At 39.4% G+C, this 23,808-nt stretch overlaps 1 protein-coding gene across 5 annotated transcripts; it reads right to left on the bottom strand.

The window, feature by feature from the left end:
• Positions 1-5,980: 5,980 nt before the first annotated feature.
• Positions 5,981-23,479, bottom strand: LOC118781948 (ubiquitin-conjugating enzyme E2 Q2-like). 5 transcript variants are annotated; one of them, XM_036535112.1, is made up of 14 exons: positions 22,876-23,479; positions 20,936-21,040; positions 17,817-17,939; positions 17,246-17,302; positions 16,992-17,150; positions 13,761-13,845; positions 13,361-13,421; positions 13,029-13,119; positions 12,825-12,883; positions 11,743-11,791; positions 11,520-11,615; positions 10,284-10,350; positions 9,907-9,956; positions 5,981-9,805 (listed from the first exon to the last, which is right to left on the bottom strand). In XM_036535112.1, the coding sequence occupies exons 1-13, from the start codon at positions 23,032-23,034 to the stop codon at positions 9,925-9,927; spliced, it is 1,143 nt and encodes a 380-aa protein (XP_036391005.1). In that variant the 5' UTR covers positions 23,035-23,479; the 3' UTR covers positions 5,981-9,805; positions 9,907-9,924. The 5 variants fall into 5 exon arrangements, with proteins under 5 accessions (XP_036391005.1, XP_036391008.1, XP_036391006.1 ...); XM_036535115.1 differs by having other exon boundaries at positions 5,981-9,956; positions 17,007-17,147; XM_036535113.1 differs by having other exon boundaries at positions 5,981-9,956; positions 16,992-17,147.
• Between the last annotated feature and the right edge of the window lie 329 nt (positions 23,480-23,808).

Raw genomic sequence — 23,808 nt, forward strand, 5'->3', positions numbered from 1 at the left:
CTGTGTCAAGGCAGAAAAAGAATGGAACAGGGCTTTATCTCCTGCTAATTTGTTATGTACCATTCTGTCTGGACAAAACAGGACAAGACAAATTATTCCATGGAATAGGAACAATGTGGGCCACTTTAATTACTAGATAGGTACAGATCTGAATCTCACTTGGAGTGCTGCTGTTGTTCAGCAGAGTAAAGTCATTTGTGGCTTCAATATACAACAAGCTGTACACATGAAAATGTATGAAATATGAGCTAAGTAAGCAGCTCTAGAGTTTGTTTTAAGCAAACAAATATAGTAATCCTTATCTAAGTTATGGATGTTTTCGATAATTTGTATTTGTATAAATCCATCCATCCAGTTTTTGTATTTGCATAAAACCATACTTGGATTTTGGAGGGCAAAAAAATGGTAGTTACATATACAGTATTCCATATTGTGTTGTGCAAATAATTTTTGACAGCAGGGCTGATATTTTAACATTGCCATACAGACTCAGACATTGTTTACAAAGAAAACCAAAGTTATCAGCATTGCCCACATGCTCTGGTTATTTTCCTGTCTGGTTCAATCACTGCATCACTGAATCGTACATCGTTATGAAATGAGGGGGGTCCCCTCTCCTCAGCCCCATGTTCCAGCATTATTTATGATAGAACACAGAGCCATTTGGCCAGCTATGACTCATCCATCAGCCATCCCTGGCAACCTGCCCTTGCCTTCATTGCCCCTCCTCGGAATGGAGGGATGAGAAAATGGCGTGAGGTTGAGCAGTCTGCAGTCTACCCCCATTTTCCACAATCCTTTCACCTGATAAAGCCATCAGGAAATGCTTTCCATAGATGTTGTGCTTTAATAAAGTTCTGGGTGACCCGTCAGGGCTGACACCAACTCCAGAAGGCTAGGTCTGCTTCCTTCACCCAAGGTGGTGATTACTGATTTTTTTTTTCTTTGCTTTCTGCAACAGTGCTCACAAGTAGTATTGAGTAAGTATCTAGAATGACTGATGCTTTACCTAGTTAAACCTATAATTGTTGGGCCTACAACCCCCATGTGGCATGTCTTCACAGTGAACAAACTCAGAAACCCCCAGGTAATTTTTAATCATGAGTGGAGTTACACTTTGGTTTGATCATGCAGCCTGACTGCAGTTAGTATTATGCAAGACACGATGCCTCAACAGGATAGAGGAAATGGGAGTTGCAATCATTGTCTTCCTTCTGGCTATTACAGTGTCCTTTACAGCAAAACTCTGAGCAGCCCCCTCTCTTAAAAGTTGTTACAGGAGTGAAAGCATAGATGCAAATGGCAGGTTTTGAAATTACAGGGGAGGAATGGGTCCATCCAAACTGTATGCGTCACCATGCGGGTGCAATCTCACAGTCACTAAAGCACTCATTTCATCTTCCACTGCAGTAAAAGTGGAAGAGTTTCACTTTGCATGCATATTTATGTCAGAAATCCATTTCATAAGCTCACCTTTGTAAATCAAAATTCTCCCGTGTCTGCATCGCCTACGTGAATTCCCTCTGCTCCCAGATGTTCATCTGAACACTATAATGTAGTGCAGGAAAGAGTGAAAAGCACATATATCTGGATTGAGTATATAATTGATTATGAAGTACTAAAGACTATGAGCTAATGCAATATACCATGTGTGAGCGTAATTGGTTAAGATTGCATATGAATCAGATGGATGTCCTTAGAGTTAAAATCATATTTTGGAGTTACAAACTTTTCTAGGACCTGGTTAAAAATTCCAGTCCACAAAGCACATAAATATAGATGGCAACAGCATTAATATTTATGCTCCAAGCTGGAAAATACTGAATTGAGTGACTGGCCTTTTAGTCTAATACAAGCATCCTATTACATGATAACAGCTCCACTCTGCACCAAAAGGCAGTCCATGAACACATTGGAGTAAATTTTCAAAATGGAACCATAAAACACCCACAAAGGTCATTTTCTACTTTGTGGTAGTTGTAATTACAGGGTCCTAAAAGATGAGTTGGTTACATGAAGTTAAATAGAATGTGCTTGCTTTATGGTTTGGGAGTATATCATATGGATGTAAATCTTACAAAAACTTACTTTCAATGAAACTGAAGAAGCTCCACAGTATAATAATATATTAATACAATATAATAACTACCATTGTCACAAACAATATATGCACATACAGACATTTTGTTGAGGGGTATATTCAAGGAAAGAGCAAGAGAAAGTGAGTGAGAGTGAGAAAGAGAGTGACAGTCTGAGCCACTTAAATTGCAATTCAGTGCTGTGTTTCACTTGAGACATCTCTCCAATATTCGTTGCGATTCTGTCTCACGATGCCTGGGGGTAGAAAGTGCCAATATCACTGCATTGAAGCGTTCAGTTGATAGAGTCGAACGCTCAGTGACACAAAATGATATCCAGACCATCTCCAGACAGAGCCACTCTCCAGTCCAGAAGGCTTATCTTAATTAAAGTTCTAAGGAAGCTCAGGACTAAGCTGCATGATCTCTGTGGGGTGAAATGATTCCTTCATTTGTCAATTATCTGCAGCCAAGCAGAGAAAGGAATAAAGAGAAAATTGCAAGAAAATTCCACACATACAAAGGCTTAACTCATATAAGTACAAATTTGCATTTCATGTCAATGAGAGAACTATCAGCTTTCAAATATACAATATTATAAACAGTTCAATGTTTGCAACAATTACTTGGAAAAGTTCAGGGGAGTTTTATACTCTATTAAGAGATAATTGGGGACAAATCCTTTCACCTCTAACTGTTCGTCCTGCAGGCATGACATTCACCTGTTTCCCGCACACCTGTTCCTTACCACACAGCTTTGATAGGTCACTCAGTGTCCCTGAGGAGCAGCTTTGCTTGCACACACCTGCATGCTGGGAAAGATTAACTGTGCCAGACGGTGCAAATCTCCACATCAATCCACAAGATCACTGACTCCGTATCCTAGCAGGTCCAGAGGGAAGCCTGATACAGATCCTTTCCGCTGAGGCATCTTTCTAGAGTCAGATCATTCACTCATGTAAGGGTCACAGGACGCTGTATTATTTAAATACTTTATAAAAATTAGAAATAATTCTTAATATGGGTAGATCCAATGCTATAACTTTCATACAGCATAATGTATGTTGACATATACATGATTTAATGGGACCAGAAGCAGACAATTTCCCCAAGGTTTCAAATAAAAAATATATCAACAATATGCATATACCATTTCTGAAGGAATATGTACAATGCTGTTCTCTTCCTTATCTCCTTGTCTGAGTGTCTGCCCTACACATATAGCAGCCTAATCCTACAATATGACTGTGATCAATGTTTTACATCTCAAAATGCAGGTTCACTGTCTCCATCTTGCTCTGTGAGCACTTACACGACAGGTTAGGCCTTGAAAGTGAGCGATACTAATATTTAACAGAGTGCATACTGCACATGATAGTACACTTTAAAAGCTTTTGCAAATGTACAATACTTGTGGAAATTAGTGGTTTCTGAAGGGTAGGAAAAATAAATAATATAGACACTGGGTTGGGTGTAGGCAGGGTTGTATTTGCTCATTGTCTAAAGGTTTGGGCTTCCCATTGGTTTATAGAAATTGTAATCTATGGTTGTAATCTATGGTTAGGTATCGTAGCTTCAATATCAGGAGCTGTAGTAACATAAACAGCCGCCCAATACTTACCAATATTGAATTAAAGACACCATATACTTACATTCACTCGTGATACCTGATACTATGTAGTCTTGCTTAAATAATTTTCAAAGGGCCACGTTTTTCCCCACATTCCAGCAAAGTTCCACAACACAAAAGATTAAATCAGGTGAGCCTCCCAAGTTCTCAGTTCCCCTAAACAAAGCTGTTTGCCTCACCCTTGACTCATCCACTACTCTGCTTCCATCTTTGAATGCATCTTGAACAATATAGGATCTTTTTATTGAAGACTTCCAATACTTCAAATACATACCAAGGTTTCTGCTCATGACCAACATACTAATAAATGAAGGGCACACCATTACATTGCTCACACAAACCATCCACTTACTCTGTGTGCAGAAGAGCAAGATAACATAGCTTGCATTTCTATGTTTTAGCCAGACGATGCCCACAACTGGACCAAACTGGTAATGTTCAAGCAAGAGTCAAAGAACGTAAACACATGAACCTGAATATGTGTAAAAACTAGGCTCATATGGCAGGGGTTAGCAACCTACCGTTTCCCGGCACCAGAGTGAGTGTGAACGAGAAAAAAAGCATCATAATACTATGACTATAGCATTAGGGATATGGAATACATAAAATGTTAATACAACATAAATACTAGTGTGCTCTTGAATAATCTTTTCATCAGTCATAAACTGCATTACATTTTGCTTAGCATTTGGCTAAATTATTTCATATACATAAAATGATGTGGATAGATATTAAAAGCATCTGATAGCTTTCAGTAGATAGAAATTAAATTGTATAGAAATACATTTTTAATTTTTTCACAGAATATTTTACTATGGCCATTCACCAGCATCAATGGTAAATTTCAGCTCCTACTGTGGGTCAAGTTCATCACCTCTCTAAAATACCAATACATTGTGCATTCACTGAGCCTCCCATCAACAAATTCAAGATATTAATAATTCTGCACCATAATATTTTTTTGGATAATTGTATGCTATCCTGACTGTCTATGAAGACAGATCTCATTAGACACTCTACACTCGATACAATTGTATATCTATCCAGGTAAATAAGGGTGTGAGAAAGGAACAACACAAAGGGTCATGTTGGACCACATTTATATATTCATCACCATGCTGGAGTCTTTTCAAAGAGGGTAATTTTAGCTCTGCAAGATCACAGTTAAACAGTGTTGCTTAACTACAGGCAATCAAATAATGCAATAAACCAGTTCTATTTGGAATACATTAAAGGCCAAATAAAGCAACCAGTAAAAAATTATATTTATCTAAGTAAGCAATGCAGTACTTTTACAGCATATGAAACACAGTCATTTGTAAAATTAGTTCAAAGAAAAGTGGGTTTCATAAAGGATAATTATACAGCAGTAAAAAGTAATGTGATAACCAAAATATGTAGTGAATAAAAATAAAAAAAATAATAAAAAAAAACACTGGAATATCTACAATATTTAGCAAATAAGAAATAGTTACAATAACTTGAATCTAAGCTGTAATCACAGCAGGAAGTGTGGAGGTTGAAGTCCTTCCATGCAATATGAGGTACACAAATGCCCTCCAGTGGTTAAAAAGCCTTGTTGCAGACAATAGTGCAAGCATGGAGCATCACTTCGCAGTATACCTACTTGTGTGTGTACTCACGGTCATACTGATGTTTGAACCTCATTACCACCAAATGCAACTTTGTGCTAGAAATTCTGCTGTCAGAACCGATGAATTCCCAGCATAACACATGGTTATGCCACTTACCTAGCGACGCATTTTTCTGACACTGGGCCAGCTAGTGTCAGGGACATGCTAGGTTACAGGGACAGACGCCAGCAGGGAGGAACCAGTGGTAGCACAGGCCAAAGAATCAAAAATTCAACCTTCGAACCATTCAGGTTCAGTTTGCAGTGAACTTTTCATTTACCATTCACTCACATTTTACAGTAGACCTATTGCCGACCAGCAGGCGTTAAGTACAAACAACCCATTACCTATTTGCATTGGGTCTTTGTTTTCACTGCACTGAATATTTCGATTTAGCACACAGCAGTGCAAGACAAGCCTGTCTGTCCATTGCTAGAGGCCTAATTTTTCAATTTCAATTCTCAATTAGACATTTCTCCTCTTTGTTGCCAGTGCAAATTGACTGAAGACAACCTTGGAACCATCTGCTGCACACCTTCACATATGAATGTTCTTGCACAACTCACGGCAACATTCCACCACCCCTTGCCCAACATAAAATACGGAACTCTTCACTTGAAGTTAGAGAACACAAATAATTTCGTAAAATTCTTTATTCATAAACTTGATGCAAGTTTACAAATTACTGTACATGGTCAAAATTACTCTTGCAATGAAAATAAAAAGAAAAAATTCAAAGCATGCTAAACAGTGCATAACTTGATAACCTGCCCACCGCAAGATGGCGCCAGAAAAGGAGTCCACAATTAGTCAGGATTTTTTTTTTTTTTGAATCCTTTAAAATATAAACACGCTCCAGATGACTGGTCTGTTTGTATACATGATGCTATAGGTCACAGCATAACTGACACTACACAAAAAATAAACAAATCCTTATACAGTGAAAAGCCCTATTCCCTCAGCCTTTGTAAGAGCCCAAACCTGTATTACAGCTTGAAGGAAGTGAAAGCTCAGATCCAGGCAAAGGCCTCTTCTAACTTCTGCAATTTTCGGATTTTGTGACTATGGAAGTGTGGTGGAGGGCATCATAGCTTACTAAGCTTAGAGATGAACAACACTAGTGCAGCCTGGTCATCTGGAGCTATGCAGGTTAGCGGACAATGCAGTATTTATTTTTTTCAGAATACAGAAAAAGCTCTTGCTTCAGACTGGTTGCGTTTACAATTTGGTTTGAAATCACGTATTTGTAGCTTTTACAAAATGAAGTAAATATGTCCCCACACATTTAAAGAGATAGACCATTTACCAAATGCCAATGTCTGCCAGAGAATTGCTCCAGGCTCCACCATGATAATGATGAATTTGCTTTACATAACTGTTCATGGGCCTGCTGAGGGAAAGTGCTACAATGTGCCTCTTTCCTGGGCCAGGTGTCAGTTGAATGAATCAGAACACCATCCGAAACATAAATGAATGACACCCTTACAAAGGAACAAGTGATGGTGTGACAAGAAAGGCTTTTAAAGGTGGACATCATGCAAACCCAACCCTGTTCCAATCAGCTAATGTGTCCAACACTAAGTGCTCTCAGATGACTCTCTCACCAAAGCTCTTACTTCTTGCTGGAAATCCCAAACAGGCCAAAAAAAGAAGTACAAGTGAGTTATGCACACTGAAAGAGAAACCTTTTACAACTAAACAACCCAGAGAGAGAGAAACATCATTTGTTCATTTGGGTTTTTACATACTAGAACAAAACCAAATTTCAGCTTATTACATTTCAAGAAATCCATTACAAAGTCTACAGTTTGTATTCCTGAGTTCTGTCAGTTCAAAACTGCCCCTACAAAGTACATGAAGGTGCTTGCTCAACTTGGTGCTTGGACTGATCCGAGTTCAGGGAGCTTGGGAGCACCTCAGTGATCTCACACCCTATTCTGATGGCAGGTGCCTCAGGCTTTTGCTTTCAGACAACACCAGAGGGCCCAATAACTTCACTAACATTATCAAAGGATCCATATAATTTTGTGAAACTAAATGAATGGATGAAGAAGATGCAAGTACTCAATCCTAAAGTTTTCTCCTTATGTCATTGACATGATGCTGACGGCATATTAACTGTGGATCAGGTTATAAGTGGGACTGACTGATACTATGCAAATGCACAAGGAAGATGGAGATCAATATTACAATATATGCCCATCACTATATTTCACAAAAATGTTTTCTAGTGTCATTGTTAGTAGTGGGGACAATCTATAGCAACTGAAAGTGGAGTATTTCGAAAAAGGACTATTTCCAAAAAATTCTAATCCTGATGTTGAAAATAACTGTTGAAAGTAAAACATAACACTTTAAACAGACCATTGACATTCATTTCTAAAAAACAGTGAGGGGCAACAATATGTATCAGACAGTACACAGTAAATTTGCAATGGCTGAAGCTGAATAATGAAGTTTCCTGACTGAAGTCAGCAGGGCTTCACCCCATCAGACATAATCAGGAACACATGGGTGTGGACAGGAGATCCGAAAACAAAACAAAAAAAAAAAACCAAACAAACAAACAAAAAAAACCCTTATATGTTTGTGGAGAGGGGCATAAATGGGTCTAAGGGTGATTTATCCTGAATAAGGCAAGTACATTATCTTGCATTCTCCATAGTTGTGACAGACGGACATGAAGCCATTTCTATTTACAAATATTTTTCTCCAACCTAAAGAGGAGCATGGAGTCCACTCTGAAGCCTTCCTCATTGTCCATGATGGCTGTCTGAGCAGGAGAGTGGCAGCAGGGAATAGGAGCGCTGGAAGCAGGTGGTCCAGGAACACAGTCCAGCCGCTACTGTGATGGCACACAGGCCCACCATTAACACTAAAGTGAGTGTCACTAGAATGCAAGCGCTGGTTTGTTTGTTTGTTTTGTTTTATTTCACACACATACAAGCTTCTCACTGGTAATAACAGAGCTGATCACTCTCTGCATAGTTATGCTGATAGTAACAGGATCATTAAATTGCTGTGAATGGGCAAAACAGCCAAGATTATGGCAATGGCTAAATGACACTTTTCCCGAGATTCCAAAAACACACTAAATGGTTCAGAGATGAAAACTTAATTTAAAAATCCTTACAGGGGTAGAAGTAGCCATGATGCTTACATTTAAAGTTTCCACTTTTAAAATTCCATAAGGACATCCATTTGAGTCTCCATTATCTACTTATAAAATTTATAAAATCTTCAAACAGCTAGACATCCCTTCCTCTGCCAGGGGTGTGCTGATAAAGCCTGCTGTGAACCCGAACACCCACACAAAGTTACATTAACAATTAAATCCAATCTCAGAAATACATCTTTACAAGTATACATGTGGAGTTAAATTCAAACTACATTACAATGATTAAATCTGACTTGCCTCTGCTTGGCTGGGGCACACTTCAGTTTGCTGCAAAAATAGCCACATGTCGCAAAGCTTGAGAAGACAGTGGTGACAGATGACTTCACCTTAGTAATTACACAACCGGAGATCTTTAATCTAGATGCGCACCCCTACCATCTCCTCCACTGTTTTGGCTCGTGTTGACACTGGTTATTATATGAGCAGGACAAATACCTCCTGCATGTTACTCCATTTAGAATCTTAGCATTTTATACAGGAAGATATTACACAAAACGACAAAAGAAAAATGTCAATAGAGAGTAAATTAGTGGCTTCTCAGACCACTAAATCAAAAGTGTCCATTCCAGCTCAAGCTCCATCACCGGGCATTAGGTTGAAATTCCAAGCCATGACTATAGAGCAGCTTTTTCCTGCATTACAAAAAGGGTTTCCTTTTCCATTTTGTGAATTGTGGCTTCTACTTCTGTCCCTGCCCAAGGCCATAATTATACCTTCACAGAATATCTTACTGGAGGTCAAGACCCTTTCCACACTACAAATGCTTGAAACACTTTTTGTTGTTGCTGTTGCGAGTATCTGCCAAGGTGAGCCCCAACACTTTCTGTTCTCTTCCTCACCATCAGCCAAGTTCTGTACAAAACAAGCAGTGGCTTCTCACACTGTCCCTCAGCTGTAGTACACAGACAGGGTTAATTCTGAACTAGGCTTCCAAAAACAGACAAAAACCCACTATGCAAGTATGTTGGCAAGTGAAGAGAAGAGGGGATGAGTTCCCCCTGAAATGCAGTAGTTTACTCAGACACTTGGCCCATGACAGGATGACTGGAGCAAAAAGATAGGGCAGCTTGCAAAGAGGGGATAAGGAATCACCCCGGGTTTTATGCTGAATGATGGGCAGATAGAGGGAGAAAGGATGACATCACACCCTGCAGTGGGAGAGGAAGAGTGAGGGCAAGACAGAGGTGAAAAGGCCTTTTTCAGCCAAGGATGGAGAGGTCAGTGAGGAGATTTTACCCGTTAGATTTCATGGTCACCAAATGGGTCAAAGCCGGTTGGGGTCACACTGCCCCAAAAAAAGAAAAAAAAAGACTTCAGAGTCAGAGTTAACAACAAAAAAAAGAAGAAAATAAAGTGTTGACCCTAAGACAAGTGGTCCCAGCGCACCTATGGGGAGGTTGCTCCTTATCCATCCTCTTTAGGGGGTGTGTACCAGCCTGCAGGAGACAGACAGACACACACACACACACACACACACACACACACACACACACACACACACACACACACACACAGAGTTGTAGGCTGCACTCTCAGTTTACATCCACATAAATGTTGCAGATCGAACACACTCTAGGGACCACATTTTGCCATACACTAACCTTTAACAACTTTATCAAGTTTCACACAAATACAGGAAGGCTGTATTACGATAATACCTTTACCTGCAATTATGGAAGATTTAAATGACCTTTTAACAACCAAATCTTTTGGACTTAAATGGTCAAATGGACCTCACATGACTTAATATGGGTGACACCTACCATTCTTTTCATGAATCTGCACCAAGGATTTGTATGACTGTTGTGCTCTGGCAAGATTGTACTGGTTCTTAAAAAGAGACAACAGAATATTAAGATAAATCACAATGTCTTTTACATAGTTCAGTCTGTTCTAACATAATGACACTATCATTTCAAGACATTAATATTTGTAAACAAAAAAAAATAAACTCCCCCATGTCAATGTGGCCTTCCTGCTATGTTATCAAAACCTTGAAAACTTACTTCCAAACTGCAGATTAAAATGTACTGTGATGTCATATCTATGATATGAACTCTTGTCATTAAGATCTCACCCTCTAGCTGACTTCAAGGCCTACACTGACAGAATCTTGTTTAAAAACAGTCTCAACATTACACCAAGTCTAAGTCCACATACAAACCAGGGAATGGACCTCTTCTCCTAAAAAACCAAACTGGGGAAGTAATGTAAAAAGTTGGTCTAGTAGCTGGATTTGCCATTTGCTGCTGGTATATGACATAACCATCATTCCAGGACAGCTGATCAGCCATAATCATATAACTGCTTAGTTTCAACTTCAAAAAGATCATACTTGACTTTGGTTTGTTGGTACCCAGTTGTGTATGACATCGACTACATGCCCATTAAATACTTCACTGTACATTAGCAAATAGCTACTACTAGCTCATAATCCAATCCAAAATTCCATGTTCATTTTCTTTTATTCTGAGGAAAGGGAATGAAATGTGGCCATATGCAAGTTAAAACTATTTTTTTATGTTGTTTCATCACAAGACTGCATGATGGATCAACTGATTTGTAATTCATTAATGATGGAAAGTAAAAATTGTGTCAAGTGACATCACAACTGACGGTCCAGGCTCAGTGTGAGTTCAGTACGACAGCAAAGGACAAACCAGATCCTTTTTATTTCAGTTCTTAATTCTATTTACTGAGGCTGTCTTTACCATACTATCAGCATGATACATTTTCTATTCAGGAATGCTTAACTGGGTAAGCTTGTGTCCTCTTCCAAAAACTACAGCAATACCTTGTTGAATTCCCAGATGCAGCGAGCAAATGTTTGTTTACTACAGTAATCAATTCACAGGAGGCTGGTAAGCTACTAGGTTGGAGGTTTGACCATTTACTACCCTGAGCTTATTCTACTTCAGGTGAACAATGCCTGGGACCTTTCATACTAAATATCATGATTAAATGGATCTCACTGTTTGACACTTTACATTTAAGCTTACCTTATTGGCTCCAAACTGCACTCTGGCTTTTCCTTTGACTAAAGTGGCATTGATCTGCATGATGACAGACTCTATGGAATAGGCACTGCTCCAGCCCTGCATTAACACAGAAACAATGTATTAAACAAAAAGCATAACATATACACTTTTAGCAACAATTTCACCATTACCTTCAGTGAACTGACATGTGGCCATCTGTGCCATATGGTTTTAACAGCCATACCTGTTTTGTGAGAAGCTCCATACACAGGGCACCTCCACCAAGAACGTAACTAAAACAAAAAATATGAATTATATCATTCATATAACACACAATGGTTTTCTTCATGCATTTACACTCCACACTCAGTATGATCTAATAAGGATACTGCCTTCATTAGTGAAATGGTGTTACTTAACAGCCTTCCTGAAAATAAAAGCAATTAGCATTTCCTCTCTGATTATCTTATCTTGTATAATATGTAATGTTATTGTGTACTGTATTCTGTGTATATAATGTATACTGTATTCTGTGTATATAATGTACATCGACGTGTGCAAGGTGTACGTAGTCTATGTAGGTCTGTAGTGTCCTTCTTTGTTGGTTCTGTGGTGTGCCCTTCATGTTAAGGCAGAGAGAGTCAGAGCACAAGTATTTCATTGTATTTTTGAAACACATGACGATAAAATTGAACTTGAACTTAATTAATTTGACAATCTTACATCACCACAGGTGTACAACAGTAGTAGCATTTCCAGAGTAATACCATTCCTCTGATGACAGCAGTTGAAATGTATAAATCTTTAGCCTTATCTTTATTAATAAACATTTAGTGCAGATCTTTTGAAGTTATTGAACTTCCACTAGTTTACAAACCTGTGTTTAATGTACAGGCAGATATAACACGGTCTATTCCTCACCAAAAATAAAAATCAGAGATAGGTTATACATAAAACCTACTCAATATCCTGGAATTACTAAGGTCACAATTTCCAAGCACCTACTGATGGATACTGCCCTAACTGTTAACTGGAATCTCCTGAAGATAATACTAACAAAAAAAAAAAAACTATAGGAAAAGTTTGCACAAGAACATCAAACCAATGCACACAGGCCTTTTCCCGTAAGAACAGTTCAGAAAGTCAGAGCACTTGAATGTTCACAACAAGTTCTCAGGGTGTTGACGTCAAATTAGTCTGGACCAGAAAAGGACACCCTTCCTTTATGGTTCAGTGGAAAATAAAAATGGGACACACCCGTAGCACAATGGAAATTCAAATAATGGACATCAAATAAACTACACAGACACATTACTAAATACTCACCCTCCAGACAGCACGGGTGAAACTACCCGTACAAAAGGTGGATCAAATGGAAAATTATCCTGCAAATTAAAAAAAAAGAAATACAAGAAATGTTGAGCTCCAGAAACCAGACAACCAAATTCCAACTGCCATTTTTAAACATTGCTTAAGAAATGAAAGTGGACATAACATTCAGACAAAGGCAAAGAAATTTAAGATACTCACTTTATATGAGAAATTGAGCAGAATATAGTCCATGCCTTCCTTTTCCTTTAAAACTTGCAAGTCACTATGCAATGGACTATCTGGATCTACCCTGTTCAATAAAAAAACAAAGGATTATTACAGATGCTGTTTATGTAAACACATAAAACACGTTATTCTCTATACTTGTAAAGGACAGATGCCTGAAAAACGATACATACAAAATCTTAATATTCAGAGGAGATACCATCCACCGCCCTTCCTAACCCCATTTGAGGCCGTGCACTTAAATGCTGAACATGTGAGTTTGGAGGGGCTGAGCCCCCATTTGGCTGTTGCCTGCAAGTACTTACGTCCTCAGCTTCACGTGCCATTCATACAGACTGTCATTGACAAGTTCCACTGAATAGATCCCTATAAAAGGCAGTGAAAATGTTACTTTAAGTCAAACCACCAGCAAAAAAGTGAATTATTTTATTAGGCATCATTGTTTATACTTGGAGATTAGATTATAATAAATTCTAACCATCAATTACTTTACTTTGCTATCATTATTTTGCTGATGTATGCTGTTAGTAGCGTTACTGTATATCTCAACACAGTTTTTTTTGCTGTTTGCACAGCTGTTGGTACATTTTTACTTGGATTTTCTTGGGTGGATTTTCTATTGTGCTCGTCAGGTATGCATATAGGAAATAAGCAGGATGTTTTAGCCAAAGATCAGGTGCTGAGTGCAGAGATAACATTGGTCACCTGTCTTGTAACTCTGTGATCTGTAGATCTCCCTGAGCTCCTTCATGAGACGGTCTGAAGCCTGCACGGAACCAGACACAGCACCCTGAAACACAGCAAAGGAGCCCAAAAGCATGGAAACACATGAGAAGAAAATGCATACAGTATTTCAGGGCACAAGTCAAAAGGGTTTATGGCCCATGACAGAAATATACAGAACAACTGCACCTTAAAATATTAAGGTTTGTTTAGAGGTGTAATTGTATCCTTACTGAAGCAACCTGGACTTCACATCAAAGTAATAGTGAAAGGAGACAAAGAACAAATAAAATCTTCTTTACAGAACATCGGTGGCAATATTCAAACAATGACATTAAAGCATTGTGACTAGAAATCCTGTGTTATAGCATGCTTTGTCTGCTTTGCCTAATAGCCCACAGCTCATCATATCACAGGTTTGAGTGCCATAACACTTTTACAAAATTTATCCGTAACTGGCAAAAGTTTAGGTTAAGTATTTAGCTATATAGTGTAGGAAGACAGGATGAATATAAGTTTTATTTATTACATGAAACATGTTTATTACATGAAACATCATTCCCCCGTTGAAAGTGGTCGCCAAATTGTTTACAATCCTGTTGCTGTTGTCACGTTCCTAACACTATCGAACAGCGCTGTTGGATTCACAAGGTACTTATGGAACGATCTAGCTAACAAACGCATTCACTAGCAGGCCACAAATATCATGAATATTAGCACAACATGGGTATTTTTAGGGACTATGCAGAAAATGTTTCATGTAATCAATAAAACTTGGGTCTTAAATTTGGTCTCTCCTCTTACTTCATGTCGCGCTCTAATCGGTTAGCTAGTGTTAGCTTAAAGTTCATTCAACAGTGACTCTGTTTTATAAGTGTCCAGCAAGTATCAATGTGCAATGATACTAAAAGAAATGCACAAAAATTCAATTTACTCATGGTATATCAGGGGATACTGTCGCGGCTAGAACAAACATTAACCAACGGGAACAATGGGTCAAAACTAACCATTTTATATACTGTATGCCACAGCAACACTTGAGCTCACCATTACATTTGATTAGCAGACACTCTTACCTAGAGGAACTTACACAAATTGAAATTTTTGCCTGATCAATTTACACAGGCAATGCAGGTCAGTGAATACAACCAATGACAACTACAGGCCCTATTCCTTACTGTCATGATGCTGCCTTATCCTCTCAGTATGAAATATCATGCCCTAAGCAAAAGTGGTCTTTGCTGTCGGTAGATAATATTAATTAATTAATAATATTGAGTGATATCTCACCAATGTAATTCCCTAACTCCTGAGTGACAGAAAAACCCATGTAGGAAGGCTGCAACTTAACCTTTGACCACTGTAAAAGACAGGCGGACCCTGAGCCACACCCTCTGCTCTACACACAAAAAAAAGGTGCCAAGTACAGAGAGAGAACTCTGGTAACCTCCGCCTGGCATAATACATACGCATTTTTAAAATCCAATTGGTTTTCGGAGTATTTTTGAAAGGGGTGCTTGCTGCAATGTGTACTGACACAGTAAGTGTAAACACATTCAAGTCTATGCCACTAACTGATGAGCAGTCCATACTTACTATCCAATACACCTGGAAACAAACCGAACAAGATGATACTCTGATCCATATATTTGCGACATATATTGCAACTTTTTTCCTACATATTTGGTAATTGTGTCTAGCAGAATATGCGCTTCCAATGATCCCAACTATGAGTAAACCGCTTTAAAGTACCCAATCAGATAAGCATGATTCGTCATACAGAAATGGCACATAGCGATTGTCATAAAGCAATGCCTGTTATTCCTTGCAGGTTTAACTGTATCCAGCAAGAGATATAGTTCCAAATATACAGTTTACAACAATTAACATGGTTTGTTACATGCCTTTTTGCTGTGTCTGGTGTTGATAATGGAAAGCAGTGACCAGGTATCACCCCAGCATACACAGCTAACAGGTAGCTAAACATTACCTACCTCAGAACAATGATTCAAACAAGCACTTCTCTTAAAATTTTTAGTGTTCAGACACTACTAACCAGCACAAATAACAGCTATCAAAATCATTTGGATTTGGAAATCTGTCTAACAGAGAAATGCTGAAAAAACTTCAAAGATAATCTTGAAAAAAAGGGCAAATTAATAACATTAATTACATCTTCACACATGACCTCAACCCTATAACAAAATGTCTGAAAATATTCCTAGGCAACTCTGACAAATTTGGCATCTCTAATGAATTTACTCTAATGAACTTGCTCCTATTTGTCATGAATTTAAACTCACAGATGGTCAAGCAGCTTGACATTCACTGCTCTGGTCAAGTTAATAACAATCCATAATCAATGCTCTAAAGGAGTTACACCAGTTACTCTGTCAGGATCCTTCACAACCAATCCCATTCCCAGAAAAGTGCATTTAAACAACGGCGAATTAATACTGCACTCAAGGAAACACTTTACCAATAAGCACACTGATATGGTACACTGCATTATTCTGGGTCAAAAACATGACAGCACAGACTGTGCTTTTCCTGTTTCAAACATATCTTCAGTGCAAACTGCAACCGAGCACAAGTTAAAAAGAGTGGATTTCCCAGCTTTGACATTGGGCAGTTGATGGGTACATGCACAATTTGTATTAAGCAGAACAGTTCTTAAAATATCCTCCCAGGAAAATACTGTGTTGTTCAGTATGCCTGACCAAGGACAGCATGCCTGATACCAAAGCCATCAGTATCAAAGAGGGAAATGACTACCAGACACATTAGGTATTTTTTAAGACAGATATTTTCCAATTAGAAAATGAAACATTTTAATGTAAAGAGAACAGAATCTTTATGGCTCCCATATAGTAAAAGGACAAAAGCATTTTTGCAAAATGTCAGACTGTATTTGTAACTGCTTTGCCTGGCAGAGGATAGCCTACATTGCCCCCTGAGCAGTGTTACAAAAAAAAGCTCAGAAAACACAGATCACTGGATGAAAATTAAATAGTGGAGGAGAAAATAAACAAGGCCAGAGCAGATGCTTTGAATCATTATGTGCACATTTCATACATTCCATTATACTTTTGTGATACTCTAGTTAGTTATGACTCTCACCCTACCACAGCATACAGTAATTTAGGCAACAATCCCAGCAAACCACGGAAAAGTCCCCAGTGCCCCCCCTGAACATATAAAAGGTCACCTTACCGAATGAGCACTTACGTTCAAGTGGTCCTGCCTCTGGTTTTTACGGATCTTCTCCAGGATGGCCAGGTTCTCCTTCTCAATCCCATCATCCTCTGACTTTTTCCCATCCACTGGCTCCTCCTCTTTCATCTCATAGTGGTCCAGGTCTTCAATGTCCTGCTATCACAAGGTACGAACATCAATAAAAATCTATGCATTTCTGATGACAAGATAGAACCTTTTAAATGTTCTAATACATATATAAAGAATAAGACCTCGCCCATCTCTTCCTCCTCCTCTTCCTCAGATGTCACTTCATCTGTTGTTCCATGCTATAGAAAGCAACAAAAATTAAATGAGCTGAGTCTGCAGATGGGCTGAATGAACCAGCCACTGTCATCCTGAGCATGCTCTTATTTAACTGCACTGAGAGACAGGTCATGCATATGCCTAAATATGCTGCAGAGAAGGAACTATCCTTTGTAGGATGGAAGATGCCCGATAAAACAGAATATTGTACAACTTAAACTCATCTATGTGTTAACATTTATGACAGACTTTTAAAATGCATTTTAAGACTGGACGTGCAAGTGCAATTTCTACTCCACTCCTTAAGTCTACAGTTACACCAAACATTTTTGTCAGTGAAAGACAGTTGTTATAAAAATAATTCCCTGATAACTTAACAGCTATTTCACTGTGCCATTTGCATTTTAAACAGCATTTTCTTAATTGTTTATTAGGAAAGGGGTCATGCATAAGGAAAGCAAAATACAATTTAAATAATGCAAACTGATTTAACATGCCTTGGCTGAGAATGGTTAACGTAAGAATAGGGGGCCTTGCCTTTCGATCTTGGCTTACTGGCCCAGCAGGGAGGGGCTGGTCCAGCATCTCAACATCCGGGTGCTGGGGCAGGTTGTAGAGCCGGCACAGGTCACAGATCAGCCTCTTCAGCTGCTGCAGGAGCTGGGAGACGGAACACACCAGCATGAGCAACTGCACCAGGGTAAGAAGGTGTGATGTGGGCAGTGTGAACCACGCTGGTACTTTAAAGAGATAAATACCAATTAACACAGCTTTCAGCATAGTGCAGTAAGCCGGACAGCTGTCCATCAGACTACTGGGAAACATACAGACATACAGAAAATGGAATAAGGTTTCAAAGACTTAATGTATTAGCGGTCAGAATTATAATAAGGTACAGTCACATTTAATTGCTTCTGATGTGTTCATATGGTGACTAAGAAACCTGAATTACTCTGCTGACTTTTCTGATTTTATGGCAGGTCTTGACAAGGATGGATAGCCTGCTTTCCCCTCAGGAAACACACAGCTGATGAGCTGAATTTAAATTTTCACTTAAAATGTGCTGCTGCAGCAAGGGGTCCTAATTCAGCTACTCGATACTATGAATTCAAAGTGAAGTTTTACTTCAACAATAATTTAACAGCTCATTCGTAGAAAAGAAAACTATGTTCTTTTGTTGAAAAAGCCTTTCTTCTGAGCAGACAACACAAATAAAAGCACATGCCATTGTTTTTATCAGAAAAGGCTGACAGAACACAAACAAAAAAATCCTTATCCTAGAACGTCCTTGAATACAAGACATAAAGAAAATAAAGCTATCTGGACACTGTAGCAAATTGGGACAGTGTCAAGCCTCAGCAGCGAGTAGTTACATGAGGTAACACCAGGAGAGACAGCTGAAGTTCTCTTTAAAGGAGGGGCAGTCAGTGTTCAACAAGCCAGCTCATTCTTTCATTTATCCATCAAAAGGCATCATGCTGCGTAAGATGCTTCATTTACAAGAATGTCAGTCGTGACTTTGGCTGAGTCATTAGAAGAAAACCAAAGAAAAACAAAGAATGACAAACACACTGACTTGTCACTGAATAAGTTGGGGACTGGGCAGACAGAAAAATGCATCAAGCAGCTGAGAAAAGACCTTTTAACTGATCTGACTGCACTTATACTTCCAACATATCACCGGTATCAAATAATTCCTGCACCAACTGCACCACCCACAAAAAGAGTGGCAGCATCAGTAACACATCCGAATTCATGCGATTCATCATTCTGAAAGAGGTCATTTCCCTTCTCCCTGAAACAGTCACACAAGCATTATGCGGCACCCTTCCCTGATGCCCTGCGGCCTTTGTGTTTGACAGATTGTGATGGTCGCGCTGCGAGCCGCACATGAAGGCCTCATCGCTCTCAAGGTTTCACCCCACATAAATATATATAAGCATTTCTATATATAAGTTAGTACAAGGAAGATACTTCCACCATTGTTTGTTCAGGAACACTTATTTGATCACTGTTGCTGGGTCAGTGTCAATTGTTCCAATTTTACTGGTAACAGGAAATGTTTGTTACCTGTATTGAGTGATATTGTTGCAGATGAGTCCAGCGTCAAAAGAGCGCCGGCAGGAAACAAGACAAATTTATTTGGTTCCTAGGGGGAGAGCCAAGCAAACCAACTGTTCTTGGCCACGGGGGACCATGGAAGCAGCTACGGCCGAGCTGTGTTCTTTAAAATGTGCTCTCTTCTTTTATGAATACATTTAGTAGTGACTAATAGGTTCTGCATGTTGATAATATTAGTCAAAGTATATGGTTCATTCCAGGACATGTCTTGTGGGTGTTTGTGTTATTTGTTACATTTGGACCCCCTCCCCCCCTTTGTGTGTTTTATGGTGCTGACACCTTGATATAGTGTGTGTTTGTCTAATGATCACTGTTGTTCAGAGTCCGATGTGATGTGTATTGTCCTGGGTTGTGCTCTGCTGATATTGACCTCTGTGCAGTCTTTTTAGGGGCAGGAGCAGATATGCTTAAAAGGGACTTTTTTTTACCTTTTTGATTGTATTCTTTACTGATGATTTAAGGTCTCCTTAATAATACTTTTTTTGTGGAGGCTTTGACAGGCAAGGACTTTGACTTCTTTTCATTATCTTTACTTCTTTTAAACTTTTCTTTCTTTTTTGCCCTTTTTCATCATTTGGTCCACTTGGGTTGATTTGGGTTTCCAATTTTTGTTATCAGTTGCACAAGCTTTAATAAAACCTTGCTGTTTTGTACCCTCACTCTGTCCTTGTTTCTTGTGGCCACAATCACCTTCACAGGGGGATGGTACTGCTCAGGGCGGCTCCGTCACACAGATTTACACCATTTACTGTCAGGTGAGGCTATGTCCTAATGCAAACATGCTTATTAAATACGTTCAGATTCAGTTTTGGGGGGAAAATCCTGCTGAAAACACAGCAGTCGCTACAAATGAAGTTGAAGATTTATCGCCCCGATTAACAGCCCTCTTTTGATGACACTTTAAACAGCAGGCCCTAGCCGAGTCGTCATAACGATGAGCAGAGATTATGATGCCTGCTGAGCAGCAAGCTGGCTCATTCAAGGGAGTTTGAGCACATATCTTCCCGCATTTTATAAACCACCTCTCCAGTCAAGCTCGTTCTTCCTCCCTCAGCGTTATCCCTTATCGTTCACCCCATCTATAGCTCCCTATTTACTGGGTCTAAAACAACTTCCTTATAAAGAGACATCATGTTTATCGTACTGTGTAATTACACTATAAAATTAAGGAAATCATAATCAAACCAACATAATCACTCAACAACAAACACAAAATTCTTGGCTGCAGGAAAAACTCATCATATTAAGACTCCACAGCAAGATATTACTGCTGATCAATTCTGATTAAGAGCCTTTCATTCTTAGTTCAACAAATTTAGACAGGGGTCTCAACTACTCAGCCACAGAACCCATCTTTCTTTCAGTCACAAATCCATACAAAATCAAAAATTAATAAGTGACAAGCACGGTTACTGCAGTTCAGTGGCAGCATTAGTAATCAAACACTGAAGCAGGAGGAAAAGGCTTTGAGCACTGTTGCTGAAGAATTCCTGAGAATTCCCTGTGGCCCCAAAGCCAAGCAGGCCTGTTCTTACCAGGGTACTGCCTTTCCTGACATCCTCCAGGCGCTCCAGCACTTGTGTCAGACTGGGATCATCGGAGTCCACAAACCATATTGGGGGTGTTGAGGGGTAGGACTCCTGGAATACGGGGAGGGAAATGTTATTGTCACTTAAGACAGATGACAACTGCTAAACTCTACCCATGGCTAATAAAACTGGGATGATTCAACCAAGAAAGAAAATGATGATGGAGAGTAAAATGATCTGAAAACTTTCTGCTGAATAGGTCACCTCCGGCATTATAAGATACATTTTCTTTTTGGACTTCTTTTAAAAGGCCCTTACTCAGACATTTCTGTATTTAGAATGTCTAGGACAGTCTGTGAACGTATGAGTTTTTAGCCTTAAAGAAACTTATGCAAAAAAAAAAAAAAAAAAAAAATCCAGTTTTGCAGAGATATCACATTTCTCACTTTAAATTCATTTTCCTTCCAGTGCTTAGATAAGAACTTGCACTGAGTTTTTTAAAAGGGGAAAAAAGCTTCAATATTGGACTGCGGAATGATTTTCAATTGCTGGCTAATACCAAAAATATTACTTCACTATTTTCCTTTCTATATCAAAGCGACGAACAGTAAAGGCAACACAAGGCCTTCAAAAACTGGATCGGGTGTATTCTCTAGTGCGCCAGTCTTACCAAATGCGCCCTTCTCACCAAAGACAAACAACACCAAATACAACCATCACTATCGATCATGGTGGCATCACTAGCAAGCTAAATTTATCACACTGCAGAGTATGGGAATAAAAAGTCACTAATGTCGCAGTATGCACACTACAAACGATACCAAATGCTTAGCTAGGTGACGTTAGCACCTAACATTCTGACGTAGGTAGCAGGAAAGCTTACTCTTCCTCTGTTAAGCTAACGCTACGTGACGTTTCCTCACATCGAGCTGTTTATTTCCAGTATCAGTATATTCCAGTAGCAATACCAACACCAAATTAATGATTTCATTTAGCTGTTCGCTTTCATTTTACCTTAGCTAACCTGCCACCAACGGACGACTGTTTAGTAAGTTAACTAGGTGGTCAGCAACCTCACAACAACAAATAAGGTCTATCTAGCTAATCCGCATTTCAAACATATGTTTGTTTATCTAGGTATGGAGTTCTACTTTCGATTAACCACTCTGCATTGTGACTAACCACATTAAGTGATAATTACCTCGCTTTCAAGCAAAACTCTCCTGCTCGTAAGCTAACCAGCTAGCAAAGTCCTCAGTGTCACTCATCATCAGCCTAGCTGCTACAGAAACAATCAAGCACATTGCCCCCAAACTACCTAGCTCCTTACTGGCGCCATTCTTTATGTATTTCATAAGCATTTTATGCATTCGGGAAACCAACGTCATTTTTCTTCCCATTGATCGAGGCAGTTCGCTAGAGTACGGCTATAACATTTATTTAACATTTCACGTGTGCAAAGTCAATTCTGTATGTGCATTATCTCCTACTAGCTACTCAAGATAGCATTTTCCTCGATGCAACCTTAATTACCAGCTCGCTACGAAATCCTCTAGCAAGAAAAAAATCCAAAACATGTGACGTAGCTAGCAAGCTAGCTAGCTACCCTTCCGGTTTCAAATGCGATGTTAATAAAGCATGCAAGATGTTTAATTGTCATTGGCGGACTGCCTAATCCGCTTAAAACGAAACTTTTGTTGCACAAAAAACAAAGCGACCGTTTTGCTAATGTTGAAGGATTAACCCAAGTCTGTCTAGTTAGGTAGCTAGCATAGATAACTACCCAAGTTGCAAACATCTCTGTCACTCTCCCGTCTGGTTGTCTGTCCGTTTCTTAAAAATTACGCGTTTCGACTTTTTTCTGCTCGACCTAGAGTCCCCCAGACACCTACTACATGAAACAACTGCCCCCCTCTCAGATAGCCTCTCGCAGTTCCAATGCTTACCGTGATGTTGCAGTGGATGATCAGGAGCTTGTCTCCGGTCACGTTAAACTGGCAGCTGAGCTCGTCCGGCTTCCAGTCGATAATTCGGAAGCGTTCGTGGTTTGGGTCAAAAATGGATTCCAGAAACTTCAGTTCGGCCTTCAGCCCCGAAACCGACATCTTCCACTCATCTCCGGCCGGGCGGCGGGGGAGGGGGGAGAAGTCGGAACCTTTCCTGCGGCCACGCAGTCGAGTTTAAACCAAGCACAGCTAGCAACAACAAAAGAGGGGGGGAAAACGCCTTTTACAAAATCAACGTTTTCTGAATCTTAATGCGCTAGCTAGCTCGGTAGCTAGCCAGCTAACTCGCTAAATAACAACGCCTTGTTTGCTTGGTCGCTGCCGTTCCGCCTTTCCTTGGTGTTGTTTGTATTGACGTTCCTCTAACCATTCGATTAGCCTGTGTTGTTCATTACGAAATAAAATATGACTAGATATGTCTTTAGTTGGTTTAGTAGCAGATGAAGCCCGCTGAATTTTAATCTCGACACGGGCACGGTGAGTTGCTGATCCCGGCGCTAAACGGTAGCTCCTTCTGGGGTTTAAAGATGGCGTTATTGCCCGAGCCTGCAGAGTCCCAGAATACCGTGCGCGTTGAATGGGAGAGGGGTGGAGAGCACCAAAAAGAAAGAAGTGAAAAATAAAATCAACCAGTTTCCTAATACATATTAGAAAGAGAGTGAATCCGTATAGAATGTATTATAATTATGTATTATTTGCAGGTAGCACTAGCTACCCGTGTCACAGATATTGCCACTGCATATAGATACTATATTGCGATTGTGTTGGTTTGCTACTTGGTCATCAAAATAACTCAAGCTTAAAATGTGTTACCCATTTTCATTGAGTTCAAGTCTTGTGAATGATTTGGTTTACTCTCTAAACGAAAAACTT

The sequence above is a fragment of the Megalops cyprinoides genome, chromosome 8 (assembly GCF_013368585.1).
Source record: "Megalops cyprinoides isolate fMegCyp1 chromosome 8, fMegCyp1.pri, whole genome shotgun sequence".
Lineage (NCBI taxonomy): Eukaryota > Metazoa > Chordata > Actinopteri > Elopiformes > Megalopidae > Megalops > Megalops cyprinoides.

Bases quoted from the DNA above. Each gene is read 5' to 3' on its own strand.
- LOC118781948 (XM_036535112.1), bottom strand. From the start codon at position 23,034: ATGTCGGTTTCGGGGCTGAAGGCCGAACTGAAGTTTCTGGAATCCATT. The intron at 13,120-13,360 runs GTAAGTACTTGC...TTTATTGAACAG, and splicing joins TGGCACGTGAAGCTGAGGAC to GGTAGATCCAGATAGTCCAT. The intron at 12,884-13,028 runs GTGAGTATCTTA...TTTAATTTGCAG, and splicing joins TGCTCAATTTCTCATATAAA to GATAATTTTCCATTTGATCC.